The following is a 17,826-nucleotide window of genomic DNA, read 5'->3' as shown; positions in this document are numbered from 1 at the left end:
ATTAGCAATCCCCAGAATGGCGTGCGTACGAATAAACTAATCTACACTAAATTGTGGAGGATTACACAGGAAGCAGTCATGAACTGCACTTCAGCAATATAAATAGCTATGTATGTGCTGATTCTTTATTTACAACGATGAAGGATGTTGGGCAGATTTGATTCTCACACTTGAAATTTGTATAAACAAATAGTCTTAAAAACGGACAATGGTTAAGACAGTCCTCACAGAAGAGCAGAATGGAATGTGCAAGAAATCAATTCATTCCAGCTTGGCCTCTCCAACAATAATAGCTGCAAGCCAAACTCTGAAGGTGCCTGTCATGTCTCCCAGTGATAAAACTCATCAGCAATCCAAGCGGCATACATTAAATACACATTTGCCCTCTGCTAGGAGAAAACCTGCCAATATATCTTCATAATGGCCACACAGGTTCTGATTTCCAACTGGACTGCAAACTTCTCTGAGCAAGCATCTGTAATCATGTTTTCATTTGTTTTATCTTCAGGCATAAATTGGCATTTGACAGAAGTGGTACAAAACTAGAACTGACCACAATCTTGCCCAAAAGTGCACAGCAGCTCATCTGACCATTTCAACACTTAAATACTAAAGTGGTTTACTCACAGATATTTTAAATTCTCCAAGTCTTCAAATGCACCCCTGGGAATTCTCCTTATTTGGTTGTTATTTAACAGTCTAGAAAAAAATACAAACAAGTATTACAAACTAAAAATTGCAACTTCATTCTTTTATATTGTGGATTCATTCATCTTTTGCATCATAACTGGTATAAATGGCAAGCAATTTTGTCAAACTTCTTATCTGATCCACACACAGGATGCTGACAGCAGAAATCAATTCAAAATACCAGAAAATTCAACATACTAAAAAAACCTTGAATTGTTGCTTTAAAAAGACATGATTATGTTTAGCTTGGAACCATACTAACAGACAGTAAACACTTAGAAAACAACCAAAGCGCACGATAACCAGCTATTTTGGTTCATGCAAGACTCAACAATTTTTCCTTTTAAAGAAAACAACCCAAAAGTTCAATTGTATGGCACAGTGACTGCATTGCATGATTGCATTTATCAGGACAAGGTCACATTTTATCAGGTAATTTGCAATCATGTCGATATTATTATCTAACTTCTTGCCTGACCCATTGGATCACTCCCAAGACATCACCCCAGTAGATACATTGAAGAACTCCCCACCATGCCCAGCCCTGCAAGCTGCCCTCCACCACCCCTATTTGCTCTCTCTGTATCACCTCCACTCACACTGTCACTTGCTCCATACCAGTCATTTCCCCTGCAATCGGCTCCACACCACCCTTGCTGTGATATCCTCCCTCTGCAAGTGGGAAATCATGGAGGGAAATGCTTGTGAGTGTGACTGCACATGCAGGGCACATGAATCTCACGGAGTCAGTACAACTTTGGTTAATAGATCACTTCAGTAATAGTGAGCAAAATCAAAAGTTTATGAAGCAATTCAGAACGAACTACTCTTGCCAATGGAGTGTCGGGCAAAATTATCAAATCCCTTATTGAACGTTGCACCTCACTGAACTGAGCACGAATCTTAGTCTGGAGAACAATTCCACACAGATAGTGGAATGCGTGTGCATGCAGATGTGCTTTGCACAGTTGTGGCGAGGAGAAAAGGTGGGGCAGTCTTCTGAGGTCAGAAACTTTGGAGGAAGAGGTTTTCAAAAAAAATCCCAAAAGAATTCAAAAAGGGCTCCTTTAAGAAAGGCTTTGGCCCACAGCCAGGGCAAGTAGGTACATCAGCAATGATGGAGAAGGGGTTCCAATTACAAACTGGGGGAAGCAGATTGTCACGTGGGTGGGAATGGTGCGGAAAATACCTCTGCAATCCGCTCTCTGCCAATCGGCATCCACACACGGTAGTGTAACGGTTAGAGCAACGTTATTACAGCGCCAGCGACCTGGGTTCAATTCCGGCTGCTGTCTGTAAGGAGTTTGTACGTTCTCCCCATGTCTGCGTGGGTTTCCTCTGGGTGCTCCGGTTTCCTCCCACATTCCAAAGACATACGGGTTAGGAAGTTGTGGGCGTGTTATGTTGGCGCCGGAAGCGTGGCGACACTTGCAGGCTGCCCCCAAGAGCACCCTATGCAAAAGGTGCATTTCACTGTGTGTTTCGATGTACATGTGACTAATAAAGACATCTTATCTTATCCGCCCACCTAATATGCTCTTCATCAACCAACCACTCTTCTGTAGAAAGCAGGCAGATCAAGCAAGGAGTGATTTACTGGGCAACTTCTTTAACCAGAAGGAAATGCACTGGTTCCTCCTGAGCCACAATGTCAGGAAAGCATTCACCTTAAAGATCCAACCTTTCTTGCCTGCTTTCACCTGCCAGGGTTTAACAAGGCCAGGGAGTTCAGCCCACCTGGTTAAAAGTAGAAACACTTAAAGTGATCTACACGTTTTTGAGAGTTAATACTTAGCTTGTTTTTGAGATTTAATATTTAACTGATGTAGCCACACTGCTACAAGGTAGCTCTGAATGTAAATAACTTTATCGCAGCAATTAAGCAGCCATTCGTTTGAGGCTAAGATTGATTTTAGGAAGTATAAACTGTGGGTGTGCCGCTTTAAACATGTTGAAGGGTATATTCCTGCTGCATAAATCACAATACACCTGATGCTAGAAATTCAAGAAATTAACACAAGTCAGTTATTCCTCAACAATTTCAATATTAACATCAGTGAGAATGTAGGTACACTTGGAATTAAGGAGTGAAGCCTCCTTTCACTTTAATATCTCATACTCAAAATTTGCTAATGTAGCTCAAGAGGGGAAAAAAAAAATCAAACGAAGCCTACATACTCCTTCCAATTACTTTCAATAAGCATTAGTTACAATACAAGCCCATCTTAGTCATGTAGAGAATCAAACTAAGCTGGGCAAATCTACTTTTAACAACACTATAAGAAAGCATTTTCAGAACAAAATATTTCCTTCTGTCAAGAAAGTGGAGCAAACAAAAAAGCAGACAATTCTAATTATTGTAGAAGTTTCTGCTGTAGTGAGAAACAACTTAATTGAAAGAATTATCAGGTTTTCCAAATTTTGAAACTTTCATACAAGGCCTGGTTATTAGAATTATTGCATTCTGTCCTTTGGAAGTTTTTAAAATTACGAAGACTCCTTCCTTGACCAAACATAAAAAGAAGCTAATAGCAGTTATAGTTGCCCCGGCATTATTTTTCCTGCACTTCTGTTAACTATTTAAGCAGCAAAGCCAACAAGTAGAAATGTGACCAAATGTAGAGCAAGGTGATTGGAGAAAAGGAAGGGAAGAGTTAAAAGGAAGTTCCTCCAACTGAAGAGATTCGGTAAATGGTTTTATAGAACACAGAACACAACGCCACAAGACAGAACACAATGGCATCCACAATATCTGTGCTGAACATGATGCCAAACTAAATTAAACCTCTTCTGCCTGCACATGATCCATAACCCTTCATTCTCTGCATATTCACATGTCTATCAAAAGTAGTCTTATACACCACTAAAGTATCTGCTTCCACCACTACCCCTGGCAGCCTGTTCCAGGCACCTATCGTTCTGTGTGGAAAAAAACTTTCCCCACACATCTCCCTTAAACTTTTCCCCCCTCACATTAAATTCTGCTCCTCTAGTATTTGAAACTTCTACCCCAAGAAAAAGATTCTAGCTATCTATCTATGCCTCTTAAAATTTTATAAATAAACTTCTCTCGGGTCTCCCCTCAGTCCCCAAAGCTCCAGAGACAACAGTCCTCTCCTTATAGCTCATACGCTCTATTTCCAGGCAACATCCTGGTAAACCTCTTCTGTACCCTCTCCAAAGCCTCCACATCCTTTCTGTTATGGGGTGACCAGACGGAACTGCACACAATACCCCAAGTGTGGCCCAACCAAAGTCTTATATAGCTGCAACATGACTTCTTTACTCCTATACTCAATGCTCCGACCAACGAAGTCAAGTATGGCATTTGTCTTCTTTACTGTCCTATCTACTTGAGTGACCACTTTCAGGGAGCTCTGGACTAGGATCCCAAGATCCCTCTGCACAACAATGCTTTTAAGGGTCCTGCCATTAATTGTATACTTACCCCTTACATTTGACCCCCCAAAGTGCAACACCTCACACTTGCCCAGATTAAACTTCATCTGCCATTTCTCTTCCCATATCTGTAATTAATCTATGTCCTGCTGTATCCTTTGACAAATTCTTCACTGTCCTCAACTCAATCACCAAGCTGTGTGTCATCTGCAAACTTACTAACCCACCCAACTACATTTTCATCCAACTCATTCCTATATATCACGAACAACAGGGATCCCAGCACAGATCCCTGTGGAACATTACTGATCACAGGCCCCCAGCCAGAATAACACCCTTCCACCACTATCCTCTGCCTTCTATGGGCAAGCCAACTCTGAATCCAAACTACCAAGTCAATGTGGATCCCACGCATCTTAATCTTCTGGATCAGCCTACCATGAGGGACTTTATCAAATGCCTTACTCAACTCCATGTAGACAACATCCAATGCTCCACCTTCATCAATCCGTCAAAAAAACTCAATCAAGATAGTAAGACATGACCTGTCTTGCACAAAGCCATGCTGACTGTCCCTAATCAGGCCATGCTTTTCCAAATGTGCACAAATCCTATCCCTAAGAATCCTCTCCAATAGTTTCCCTACTACTGATGTTAGGCTCACCTGCCTATCATTTCCTGGATTATCTGTATTTCCCTTTCTGAACAAAGGAATTATATTGGCTACTCTCCAGTCCTCCAGGACCTTGCCCATTGCTAGTGAGGACACAAAGGTCTTGTCAAGGCGCCAACAATCTCCTCTTTTACCTCTTTTAATAACTTGGGATATATCCCATCAGGCCCTGGGGACTTATTTACCTTGATGTTCTTCCAAAGACCCAACACTGCTTCCTCCTTGATCTCAAAATGCCCGTGCACATCAGCATGCCCAACACTGCTCTCACTTTCCTCCAGGTCCTTCTCATTGGTGAATACCGACGCAAAGTACTTATTTATTACCTTGCTCACATCCTCTGGCTTCAAGCCTACGTTCACTTCTTTATCCCCTCCTCGGTTATCCTCTTGTTTTTAATACAAGTGGTCTTACCCCCTTCCCTGGTTATCCTCTTGTTTTTAATACAAGCATAAAATGCCTTGGGATTCTCTTTAATCCTACTTTCCAAGTTCATTCCATGGCCCTTCCTGGCTCTCCTAATCCCCTGCTTGAGTTCTTTCCTGCTTTATTTTCCTCAAGGGCTCTGTCTGATTTTACCTTGCTAAACCTTACATATGCTTCCTTTTTCTTTTTGACTAAATTCACAACCTCTCTCATCCAAGGTTCCCTTACCTTACCATCCCTGTCTTACAGGAAGATGCCAGTCCTGAACTCTGCTCAGCTGGTCTTTAAACAAGTCACACATGTCAGATGTAGACTTGCCCGATAACAACTGCTCCCAACTAACACCACCTCGCTCCTGCCTAATAACGTCATAATTTGCCTTCCCCCAAATTAGTATTTACCTGCAAAGTCCAGACTTATCCATACTTAAAACCATCTTAAAATTTAAGGAGCTGTGGTCATTGTTCCCAAAATGCTCTCCCACTGAAAGGTCAGTCACTTAGCCAGGCTCATTCCCCAAAACAAGGTCCAGTATGGTCCCTCCTCTAGTTGTCCTATCCATGAACTCTTTCAAGAAACACTTTTGGATGCACCTATGAAATTCTGCCTCATCCATGCCTCTTGAACTAAGGAAGTCCCAACCAATATTGGGGAAGTTGAAGTCACTCATAATGACAACCCTATTCCTTTTAAATCTTTCCATAATTTGTCTACAAATCTGTTCTTCTATCTCCCAGTGGCTATTGAAGACCTATAATATGATCCCATCAACGTTACTGCAATCTTCTTATTTTTGAGTTTTATCAGGCTTTCTTTTGGGGGGGTCTTTCTTATGTAAATTGCCTGCATTTAGAAATTGAAAGGGTAGTTTTGAAATTTGATAAACCATGATAAGGATCATGTAAGTGTACAAAGTGGACAAAACAGGATAAATGGGTAGACACACAGATGATACAGTGAGAATTGTAACATTTTGAATTGATGTTGGGAGAATAGGACAAGGAAATTATAACATAGTATAACATTAGGCCTTAAAATTACCATGCTGGGAAGAGATTTGAAGTTATAGCTTTTGTTTTCACTAGAGTAAAGATTGTTATTGAGAAGTCTGATAAATGCTTGCACGGTACTTGAAGATAGAGACAAGGTGATGATGATAGTGAGAGCCTGCTTGGTGATTGTCTCGGATCACAGCAGAGGTAAGATGACAGAAAAACATTCTACGAATTCTCTGCCATAGAATAGTCAGAATTCAGCTTCTGATCACATTAAAAAATATTTACTACAAGATTTTCACCCATGACATAGGATGAAAGCTTGGCTTTCATCATTGCCTGTTTCACTAGAGTCAGCTTCACTGAATTAAAATGGATTTCCATAAGCAGCAACTGGTTACAACCATCAAACAGATCTTCCAACCCCTAAGGAAGTCGTCCATTCTGAGCACACAGGTATAGTGATAAGGCAGGTCACCAACTGGGGCTATAGTACTCAATTGCAGTTATGCAACAAAAAACAGAAAATGCTACAAACACAACAAATTAGATAGCATCTGTGGAAAGAGAAACAGTTAACATTTCAAGTTTGGGACCATTAAAGAGGAAAATAGGCACACAGCTGGCCAGGTTTAGAAGACAGGTGAAGGCACAGCCTCAAGTTCACAGAGAGTCAAATTAGGGAAATAAGCCAAATGAAAGAATCAAATATTGAAGCAACAGAGACAGGCAGGAGTATTCTAGTGGTTGATGAGACACGGCAATAGCTAAGTTAACCAATATTAGAGGTGCAAAGAGGCCATGGATATTTGGTCTGAAGTTTATCTTGGAGTTAAACATACGAAGGCTGCAATACTGATTTGAAAACAACATTTGTTGCCCTTCATTGCTGGGTCTAACCCCTGGAAATACATGCTCAATATCATGGGGAGCACTTTAGCTAAAAGGATTGCAACAGATCAAGGCAGTGTGTCATTGCCACCTTCTTGAGGGCAATTAGCGATGGATAACAAATGATGGCTTTATTTGTTGCTGATGCTGATGAAGTGAGTAACTAAAAATAAAGTAACACTGATTCATGAGTTAAAGGCTATGGACAAATTTGGAGTTAGTAACTGGGGAACGGAGCTTGTAATGGGTTCAAACAGGCAGTTCTTAGAAAGATGGGCAGACACCCAGGAAGCATCACTATATTCAGGAGCTCAGCAGGACCTGCTGTTATGATCTTCATGAGAAAGATTTTTTTTCTGCATAGCTTATAACACAAGATAATGATCCAATCATACCCATGCAGATATGTAGCATAACAGCACTGTTGCAGTTTCACTGCCAGGAGGAACAGATAACGGCATGCTTTCCTTCTGTTGTATGTTCATCTGGAAAATCAAAACCGTAGGTTCTTGAAATTCAAGATATTAATTGCTTGCATAACTGTAAATGTGCTCTTGTACCATTAGACCATGGTTCTCTGAATAAACTACTTATCCTTACTACAATTTTTCTTAAAACAGGAAGATTTCCAGCAAAATTGCACAACGGCAAGGAAATTTGAGATTGAGCCACAAAGTGCCAAATCAAAATAAGAATTTCTGAAAACTAGTAAAACAGTAAGTTTTGCAAATAAAACCATCCCAAATTTAGCTCTTTGATGCAAGTTAGGAACTAAAACAAATTACAATCCCTGCAGTTTAACTACAGAGCCGACGCTGAAATAGTCCCATTTCCATGGCATCTAATGCTGTCTTTCAAAACAGCAGCAGGAAGAAAACATAGCATTGTACTTTACTGGAACAAAGACAACCAACATTCCAATCCACAGGCAGCAGGGCATGAGGTTATTGTCCCCAAGGCAAGAGACTAACTAAATACAGGAGACCAACTAATCAGACCATACGTCTGTCTTTGATAGGAGAACCTGATCAGCCGGTGGATTAAAGAACATTCTAGTGCTTCTTAAGATTTTATTGCCAAATGAAGCTGCTTTGATTTCAAACATTTTTTAATTAATATGAAAGTAAACTACTGCAGGAGCTGGAAATTTGAAATAAAGGAGAAAATGCTGGAAATGCTCAGCAGGTCAGGTGGCATCTGTGGAATGAGAAATTGTTAAAATCTCAGGGCAATAACCATTCACCAGATTTAATCTTCTTGATTTATTTAAGTTTGTAGCAGGATCTGTGCATCAGTGCCTTGCATTATTGCACCCAGTTCTGATCAACATACTTTAGGAAGGATGTCAAGATCCAAGAGAGGGTGCAAAGATTAGACAGCAAAAGCTGGGCTCTCCTTGGAGGAAAGATCATTGTTATAAAGAAAATAATCTGCTGTCAAAGAAGTGCACAAGATGACGATTGCTTCAGAGTAAACTGGGATAAGTTCCCAATAGCACATGGTTCAAGTACCACAAACACATGATTCAAAACTGCATGCAAAAGGTAGAAAGATAAAAGTGATGCAAGGAAAAACAATTCTATGCAGTGAGCACTTGCGATCAGGAACTAGCTGCCCTTTTGGGGAGGGGGGGATGGTCTTGGGCTGCTGGAACAGATACAACGAGCAAAAAAAGCCTCTTCCTTTCCCATAACAATTCTATGATTCTAAACCAAGGAAAAGGCCATATTAAGTTTTGTAATAAGATATGAGACAATTTTGTTAACAATCTAACAGTACGTCAACACATTTCAAATAACAATTATAATGATTCAGTTTAAAGCAACAAAGAAAAAGGGAGAAGTGCGAAAGAGCCAAGATTCTAGATTTTCAGTACGATGGACTTCAATGCTACAAGACGAAAAGGGTCTTTGGTGAACTGCAAAGATCTGCTAATGAGCAAAACAAATCTAAATAAATGGTTTGGGCTCAATAAAGAATTTACTACACATAGAACCAGTTTACTCCCTTAAGGGCCGAGGATTCTACCTACCAAGATATAACCATGTGTGACTAATTAAGGGACAACATAAAACCCAAAAAGGTTATTCATAACAGTAAAGAGCAAGGCAAATCCTGCAACCTGGAGAAATACAGAGAGTCACAAAGCTACAAAAGGAGGAGGAGGACACTGATACCTCACTCAGCAGGCAGAATGCATTCCCAGGAAGGAGAATGCTAATAGTATCAGCACTAATAGACTTTATAGCATTATGTATAAACAGAACTGCTGTGCTGAGAAGTGGTGTGATCCTGCTGCTATAGTAGGAAGCTGGGTGCTGGTTAACCTTACACAACCCCCAGCCTACCCCCTTACTGTGTGATGCTGTGCCAGGAATCTGATGGTCTGTCAACACACAGGGCAGCCACTGCCAGTGCCCTGCAACAGCCCGCAGTGAGTGTGCCAGTCAGGGTGCAGCCCTGAGACCCCCTCATCTCAGCGAGAAGCATTGGCACAACTCGCCTGGCCCACCTTTTTTTCCAAAAAAAAGTAATAGCGGTTAAGTAACTGTTAGTGTTTTGACAGGAAGATCAAAAGCACTATAACACAGTACCTGGGGTACCTATGTATGAAAAGAAACCTGCCAAGGAAATCGACAACAACAAAACATTTTTTTACATATTAGGAAAAAGGTGATCAGAAGTGACCTATGCCCATCAGAATATAGATATTGTAGCGGCTAGCTACACACTACAAAATGAAGACACAGAGTCACTGGTTCGAAATCAGAAGTAAAATGAACGACAGGGGCACGGTGCACCTTTAATATCCGAAAACTTCCTGCGCTACAGTTCCCGCGTTGACATCACGCACGGGTCACCTGACCTTCCCGCACGTGGGCTTTCCTAGCCCGACAACGGGGAAGGAGGAGGGCCCCGCGCCATCTTGGATCGGGGCCTCTGATGACGTCGCGACGTTGGGAACTGGTTCGATGCCGGTGCGGTGAGTCGCTACATAACCCCCTCCAGAACCGGCAATACCGTCATGAAAACCAGAATTAAATAAACTATGACTTGGGTGGCCTGCCCCTGCGCCGCACTCGCTGGACCACCACGGGTTGGTCCAAGTCTAAATGAGCCAGCTTCAGCCAGTCAATCGTAAACACCTCCTCGCGCACCCCAATTTCCAGCACATAGACCCATTGTTCTTGACGACCCAGAATGTCCCTTCGTACAGCCGTTGAAGTGGTGATCGGTGCGCGCCCCTCCTGACGAAGACAAACTTACAGTCTTGGAGCGAAGTCGGCATATGGGTCAGGGCCTGTCCCTGTCTCGAGGTGGGAATCGGGGCCAGTTTTCCAAGCCGCTCGCGCAGTCAGTCAAGCGCCACGGCAGGTTCTTCGTCTGGCCCCCGCGGGGCTGGTAGGAACTCGCCCAGGACAACTAAGGACGTTCTGTAGACCATCTCTGCGGACGAGGCATGCAGGTCCTCTTTTGGCATGGTGCGTATCCCCAGCAGGACCCAGGGGAGTTCGTTACCCAGTTGGGCTCCTTAAGGCGGGACCTGAGTGCCGACTTTAGGTGGCAATGGAACCTCTCCAGCAGCCCATTAGATTGCGGGTGATAGGTGGTGGTGAGGTGGATCTGTGAACGCCACAAGTTGGTGATGGCAGACCACAGGCTGGAGATGAATTGAGCTCCCGTCTGAGGTGATATGTGCCAGGACACCGAAACGGGCCACCCAAGTTGACAAAAGGGCCTGTGCGCAGGACTGGGTGAAGGTGTCTGCGAGGGGAATAGCTTCAGGCCAGCGGGCAAAACGGTTGACAATCGTGAGGAGGTACCACCCTCCTCGGGAGACTGAGAGGGGGCTGACCAGGTCGACATGGATATGGTCGAACCTCCGGCGGGTAGGTTGAAAATCCTGCAGGTGGGCTTTGATGTGCTGCTGTACTTTTGAGTTCGGGCAGTGAGTGCAGGACCGGGCCCATTCGGAAACCTGTTTACGCAGGCCATGCCAGACGAACTTGTCTGACACCATCCGGACAGTCGTCCGGATGGATGGGTGTGCAAGGCTGTGAATGGCATCAAACACCTGTCGGCGCCAGGCAGCTGGGACGATGGGGCAGGGTCTACCTGTGGAGATATCGCAGAGCAGAGTGCGCTCACTGGAGCCTACCAAAAGGTCTTGCAGTTGCAGGCCCGAGACTGTGGTGCGATAGCTGGACATCTCCGTGTCCGTTCACTGTGCCTCTGCCAAGGCGCCGAAATCCACCCCCGGGACAAAACTTGGATGGTGGGCCGTGACAGTGCATCCGCAACCACATTCTCTTTCCCAGGCAGATGGCAGACGTCAGTGGTGAACTCTGAGATGTACGACAAGTGCTGCTGCTGCCGTGCTGACCAAGGATCTGAGACCTTGTTGAAGGCGAAGGTCAATGGCTTGTGATCGGTGAAAGCTGTAAACGGCCTGCCCTCCAAGAAGTAACGGAAGTGTCTGATGGCCAGGTACAACGCCAACAGCTCGCGGTCAAAGGCGCTATATTTGAGCTCTGGTGGTCGAAGGTGCCTGCTGAAGAACGTCAGAAGTTGCCAATGCCCTTCGATAAGCTGTTCTAGAATGCCTCCGACCGCTGTGCTGGAGGCATCAACTGTGAGGGCAGTCGGGACATCCGCGTGAGGATGCACCAACATGACCGCGTCTGCCAAGGCCTGCTTGGTTTGGACGAACGCGGTGTGAGCCTCATCCGACCAAACAATGTCCTTGCTTCCGCCTGACAGGAGAGCAAACACCGGGCGCATGATGTGGGCAGCAGATGGCATGAACCGGTGATAAAAGTTTACCAAACCGAGAAATTCCTGCAGGCCCTTGGTGGAGGTGGGTCTGGTGAAATGGCAGATGGCGTCGACCTTCGCAGGCAGGGGCGTGGCCCCGTGTTTGTCGATCCGATGGCCCAGGAAATCAATTGTCTCCAGCCCGAATTGGCATTTGGCTGGGTTGATGGTCAGGCCGAAATCCCTCAGGTGAGAAAAGAGTTGGCGGAGGTGCATGAGATGTTCCTGGTGGCTGTTGCTGGCAATCAAGATGTCGTCGAGGTATATGAAGGCGAAGTCAAGGTTGCGCCCAACCGCGTCCATCAGTCGTTGGAAGGACTGAGCAGTGTTCTTGAGACCAAAGGGCATCAGGACAAATTCAAAGAGGCCGAAAAGTGTGATCAGCGCCGTCTTCGGAATGCCGTCCGGATGCACCGGGATCTGGTGATACCCACGGACGAGGTCAACCTTGGAAAAAATGGACCACCCGTGCAGGTTGGCAGTAAGGTCCTGAATGTGCAGCACAGGGTACCGGTCTGGGGTAGTAATGTCATTGAGGCGTCGGTAATCGCCATAGGGTCGCCAGCCTCCGGCTGCCTTGGGGACCATGTGTAGCAGAGAGGCCCATGGGCTCTCCGACCTGCGGATGATCCCCAGCTCCTCCATTTTTTTTTTGAATTCCTCTTTCGCAAGGCAGAGCTTGTCTGGGGGTAGCCACTGGGCACGGGCATGGGAGGGGAGGGCCCTGGGTGGGGATGTGATGCTGGACGCTGTGCTTGGGCAAGGTGGTGGAGAACTGGGGTGTTAGTACGGATGGGAACTCTGCCAGGACCCTGGCAAACTCGTTGGTCGACGTGGTGACGGAGTCAAGGTATGGGGCCGGTAGCTTGGCCTCACCCAACGAGAACGTTTGGAAGGTCTTGGCATGTACCAAACACTTACCCCGCAGGTCCACTAGCAGACTGTTGGCACGAAGGAAGTCTGCCCCAAGGAGTGGTTGTGCGACGGCGGCCAGGACAAACCTCCAAGTAAAGTTGCAGGTGCCGAACTGGAGGTGTACCAAACGGGTGCCAAAAGTCCGAATAGCGCTGCCGTTGGCGGCTCTGAGGGTGGGTCCTGGCGTGCAGTTGCGAGTCTCACAGCTGTTGGGAGGCATGGCACTGACTTCGGCTCCGGTGTCCTCTAGGAACTGACATCCGGAACACCTGTCCCACACATGCAAGAGGCCATCAGCAGCGGCTGGCTCTGGTGTTTCCCGGACCTGCATGGTGGCCGGCATCTGCGGGCGTCAGCGCCCCACTGCTGGTGATAGAAACACCATTGGTCGGTCAGTGTCTCAGACCTGATGGCGGGTGGGGTGTGTTCAATTGCTGGGTCCAGTCTGCTGGGCCGCTGGGTACGTGGCGTGGCAACGCGCTCGACGGACGCCCTGCTCTCCTTTTTCGCCCGGGTGGCCACCTTCCTGGGGTCGCTGAAATCGGCATCCGCCAGGAGCAGGTGGATGTCGTCAGGTAACTGCTCCAGGAAGATCTGCTCAAACAGCAGGCAGGGTTTATGCCCGTCTGCCAGGGCCAACATCCCGTTCATGAGCGTGGAGGGGGGTCTGTCGCCCAACCCATCGGGTTGGAGGAGGCGGGAGACCTGTTCGCATTGGAAAAGGCCAGAAGTCTCGAGAAGGAGGGTCTTGAACTTATCGTACTCCTCCTCCTCTGGGGGTGCCTGGATGAAGTCCTTGACCTGGGCTGCGGTGTCTTGGTCAAGAGCGCTCAGCACGTAGTAGTACTTGGTGTCATCCCTGGTGATCTGGCGAACCTGGAACTGGGCCTCGGCCTGGTCGAACCAGACACGGGGCCGGAGGGTCCAGAAGGTGGGCAGTTTAAGGGCTACTGCCTGTACCTCTTACTGTGCAGACATCGTGGGTCCAAAAATGTTTGGGCCTGTTGGGGTCACCAATGTAGCGGCTAGCTACACACTACAAAATGAAGACACAGAGTCGCTGGTTCGAAATCAGAAGTTGAATGAAGGACAGGGGCGCGGTGCGCCTTTAATATCCCAAAACTTCCCGCGCTACAGTTCCCACACTGACATCACGTGCGGGTCACCTGATCTTCCCGCGCGCGGGCTTTCTTAGCCCGACGATGGGGAAGAAGGATGGCCCTGCGCCATCTTGGATTGGGGCCTCCGATGACATTTGCAATGTTGGGAGCCAGTTCGATGTCAGTGCGGTAAGTCGCTATAATATAAACCATTTTGTAAATGAAAATACGAAAAATATAAATATGCTGAACAAATGCCTTGGCAACATTTAGAATAAAAGAAAGGTGACAGCATTCCCAAATCTTGACCAGATTGTTGATAATTCAGGGACTGGATCCCACCAAACTAAAAATAATGGCACCGGGAGCACCGGATCTCTAGTTCAGATAGCTTCCATCCCAGGCTTTCGGAGGAAGTAGATGAAAATGCTGCAGATATTCCAACTATTGTTGTCTAGCAGTCTCTTTATTTGGGAGCTGTTATATTACATTGGGAAATTCTACATATTACTTCACTATTTAAGAAATGCAAGAGAGAAGCAATGGAATTGAGAATGAGTTATCCTAATATCTGATGATTTTATAAAATTACTTGAGTCTATAATTAAGGATAGAATGGCTATTAAAATATTTCTATTGATTAGAGGGAAACAATATGGATTCATAAAAATTCGTGAAACAAAATCTGATTTTTTTGTACAGGCAGGTAAAGTAGTGGACAGAGGAGTTCTTATGAGCCTTATCTTGTGGATTTAAGGCATTTGATCAAACCCTTTATAAAAGACACCTTAACCTGCTTAGGAAAAACAGCCTGAAAAGTCAAGAGTTGAAATAATGGGCATGTATCAAACTGCTGAATGGAGATCAAACAGTTTCCCACAAAGATTCATGCTAGGCTTATATTTATAAATTATTTACACATTGGGATAGAAAGCCATATATTCATGTTTGCCTTACCACAAAGACTGGCTTTACTGTGGGCAGTGTGGAAAGAAACAATAAACTACAAAGAGTTGTTAAACAAATAAACAAACAGTGATTCATTCAATCATGGATTTTAATATAAGGAAATAACAAAGTTTTCCATTTTGAACCAAAAACAGATTGAACAAAGTACTTTCTAAGTGATGTAAAGTTAGGGCCACTAAGTGTGAAGAGACATGGAAATCGATGTCCCCAGATCTGCATGGACAGAAACTAAGTAAAAAGTCGAATGGAATGCTACCGTTTTCAACCAGCACTTAACAGAGTAAAAATCATGCCACAGTTACAAAGTCCTGACTAGACCAGACCATGAATACTGCGTTACATTTTTGGAACCACATCTCATGAAGCAGATATTGGTTTTGGGAGGGACTGCAGCACAGGTTTACCAAAATGACTGCTGGACCTTAAGAGTTAAATTAGGAGGGATCAGACAAGCAAGGAATGATTCCATGAAATTTAGAAATTGATTTCATAGATACATACATGATATTAAAGGAGTTGATTGGACAAACATGACAAATGGTTTCTGTTTTCAGGTTGAAGCCATATTCTAATATGATAATGGGATGAGGCCATTCAGGCTATCAAATCTATGTTGGTTCTCAGAGCAATCTCATTAATCCCATTCCTGTAATTATTTCCCTGTAACCTATTCTCACTCACATACCAATCATCTCTTCCACCAAACCCTCTACTCAATTCTCCAACCGCCCATCTAACACTAGGGGGAATTTACAATAATTATTCACCAACCAGCACATCTTTGAGATGAGAGGTTGGGGGGGGGGGGGGGTGGATAATGAAGCACCTGGAGGAAACCCATGCAAACTACCTGCTTTGCCTCTGTGCTGCATTGAGACATAGTCTTAAAATCAAAGCTAGGTAGTTCAGTACTGAGATATAGAACTATCTCAGAGAGTGACAAAAACTTGGAACTCCCTTTTCTAAGTTGCAATTAGTGGCAGCTCCATCTTAATTTCAAATCTGAATTAATACATTTCTGTCAATGTTCTTAAAGGACACAAGGAAATTGCAGGTTTCTAGCATTAGATCACAGATTCACCATAATCTTGGTAATCAAAAGAACAAGCTTGAGTGGTATACAGTGAACTCCTGTTCCTATGTTCCAAAAAATTAAATACATGACATGCATCTACAGAAAAGGACTGTTGGGTGAAAGCCAAAATCTCTACAGAAGCAGGTTGAGACCGGTACAAATTATGCTCCAAATTCTTGAGATGAACCAAAGATAAATGATATTCAGACAAAATATTCCACACAACCAGTTATGTAACTCTAAACACAAGAAACTGCAGATACTGAAATCTAGAGCAAAAAAACGAGTTGCTGGAGGAACTCAGCAGATCAGGCAGCATCTGTAGAGGGAAATGAACAGTCAATGTTTCAGGTCGAGACCCTTCATCTGGACTAAAGAGTAAAGAGGAGAAAGCCAGTATTAAGAGGTCAGGGGAGGGCTGAAGCAAGAGCTGGCAAATGATAGGTGGATCCAAGTGCTGATTGGCAGATGGAGGTAGGTGGGTGAGGGTGGAAATAGTGACAGAGGCTGGGAGGTGCTCAGTGGAGACTACAAAGGACTGCAGATTATGCAATTCTGATGAGAAAGAGTGGCCCCAAATAAGGAATTAATGGTGGGGAGAAGATAGGGGACATGACAGGATGGGTGTGTGGATGAAGGGCAGATAGAGTAGGTGGAGGAAGGGGAAGAATCTGGGTGATAGGGAGCTAGGGAGTGGGGTGCTTTTTGGGAAGAAGGAGGTGTGTGAGAGAACCTGGGTAGATCAGAAGGAGAAAGGGACAGAGGGAGAGCAGGTTACCTGGAAATGGAGAACTCAAATGTTCATGCCATTGGGTTGTAGACTACCCAGGCAGAACACGAGGTGCTGTTCTTCTAGTTTATGTTAGCCTCACCCTGGCAGTGGAGGCAGCAGAGGACAAAAAGGTTGGTATGGGAATGGGAAGGGGAGCCCCACTGAACTTACCTCCTAATGCCTCAACTCTATTTTGTCGTCCCTTGTCCAGTCCCTTCCCACCAGTATCAGGGACACCTCACATGCTCTCCACCACTTTAACAACTTCCAATTCCCTGATACCCACTGTTGCATCTTTACCATGAACGTCTGGTCCCTATTCCCCATCAGTAAGGCTCTCCGCTTCTTTCTGGAACATATACCCAACCAATTCCCCTCTACTAATGCTCTCCTCTGCCTGACAGAACTAGTTCTTACCCTCAACAACTTCTCTTTTAATTCCTCTCACTCTCTACAAATCAAAGGTGTAGCCATGGGCACTTGCACAGGCCCCAGCTCTGCCTGCCTTTTCATTAGCTACATGGAGCAGTCTGTGTTCTGAAAGTACTCTGGCACTACTCCCCGACGACATCAACACTTATACTGGTGCTGCCTCCTGCACCTGTGCGCAATCCGTCAATTTCATCAATTTCGCGATCAACTTCCACCTTGCCCTCAAAATCACTTGGACTATTTCTGACGCCTCTCTCCCCCTTCTTGGTCTCTCTGTCTTTATCTCAGGAGACAAACTATCCACTGATATTTACTACAAACCCACCGATTCTCACAGCTACCTAGACAGTCTTTGATAAGGAATCTTATTAATTTCTCTCAGTTTCTCTGTCTCTACCACATCTGTTCTACTCCACTCCAGGACATCTGAAATGCCCTCCTATTTCAGGAAATGTGTCTGCCCCTAGCCCCCCTCTAACTGTGGTTGATGGAGCCTTGACCTGTATCTCCTCCATTTACCACACTTCCACTCTCACCCAGTCTCTCTCCAGACAAAACAGGGATAGAGTTCCCTTTGTCCTTGCCTTTCATTCCACCAGCCTCCACCGTCCAGCATATCATTTGACATTTCTGCCAGCTGTAACTTGATCCCACCACTGGTCACATCTTCCCCT

At 45.0% G+C, this 17,826-nt stretch overlaps 1 protein-coding gene across 4 annotated transcripts in view; it reads right to left on the bottom strand.

Annotated features, from left to right (window-relative positions):
• The window catches only part of LOC127574825 (peroxidasin homolog), a 203,929-nt gene that overhangs the window by 112,305 nt on the left and 73,798 nt on the right, over positions 1–17,826 (bottom strand). For all 4 annotated transcript variants that reach the window (XM_052024225.1, XM_052024224.1, XM_052024226.1 and 1 more), the window contains exon 3: positions 628–699. In XM_052024225.1, the coding sequence (XP_051880185.1) occupies positions 628–699 (72 nt within the window). The remainder of the gene's footprint in view (positions 1–627; positions 700–17,826) is intronic.

The sequence above is a fragment of the Pristis pectinata genome, chromosome 10, assembly GCF_009764475.1.
Source record: "Pristis pectinata isolate sPriPec2 chromosome 10, sPriPec2.1.pri, whole genome shotgun sequence".
Taxonomy (NCBI): domain Eukaryota; kingdom Metazoa; phylum Chordata; class Chondrichthyes; order Rhinopristiformes; family Pristidae; genus Pristis; species Pristis pectinata.
Note: the sequence above shows the minus strand (reverse complement) of the source record. Positions and strands in the feature narration are given on the sequence as shown.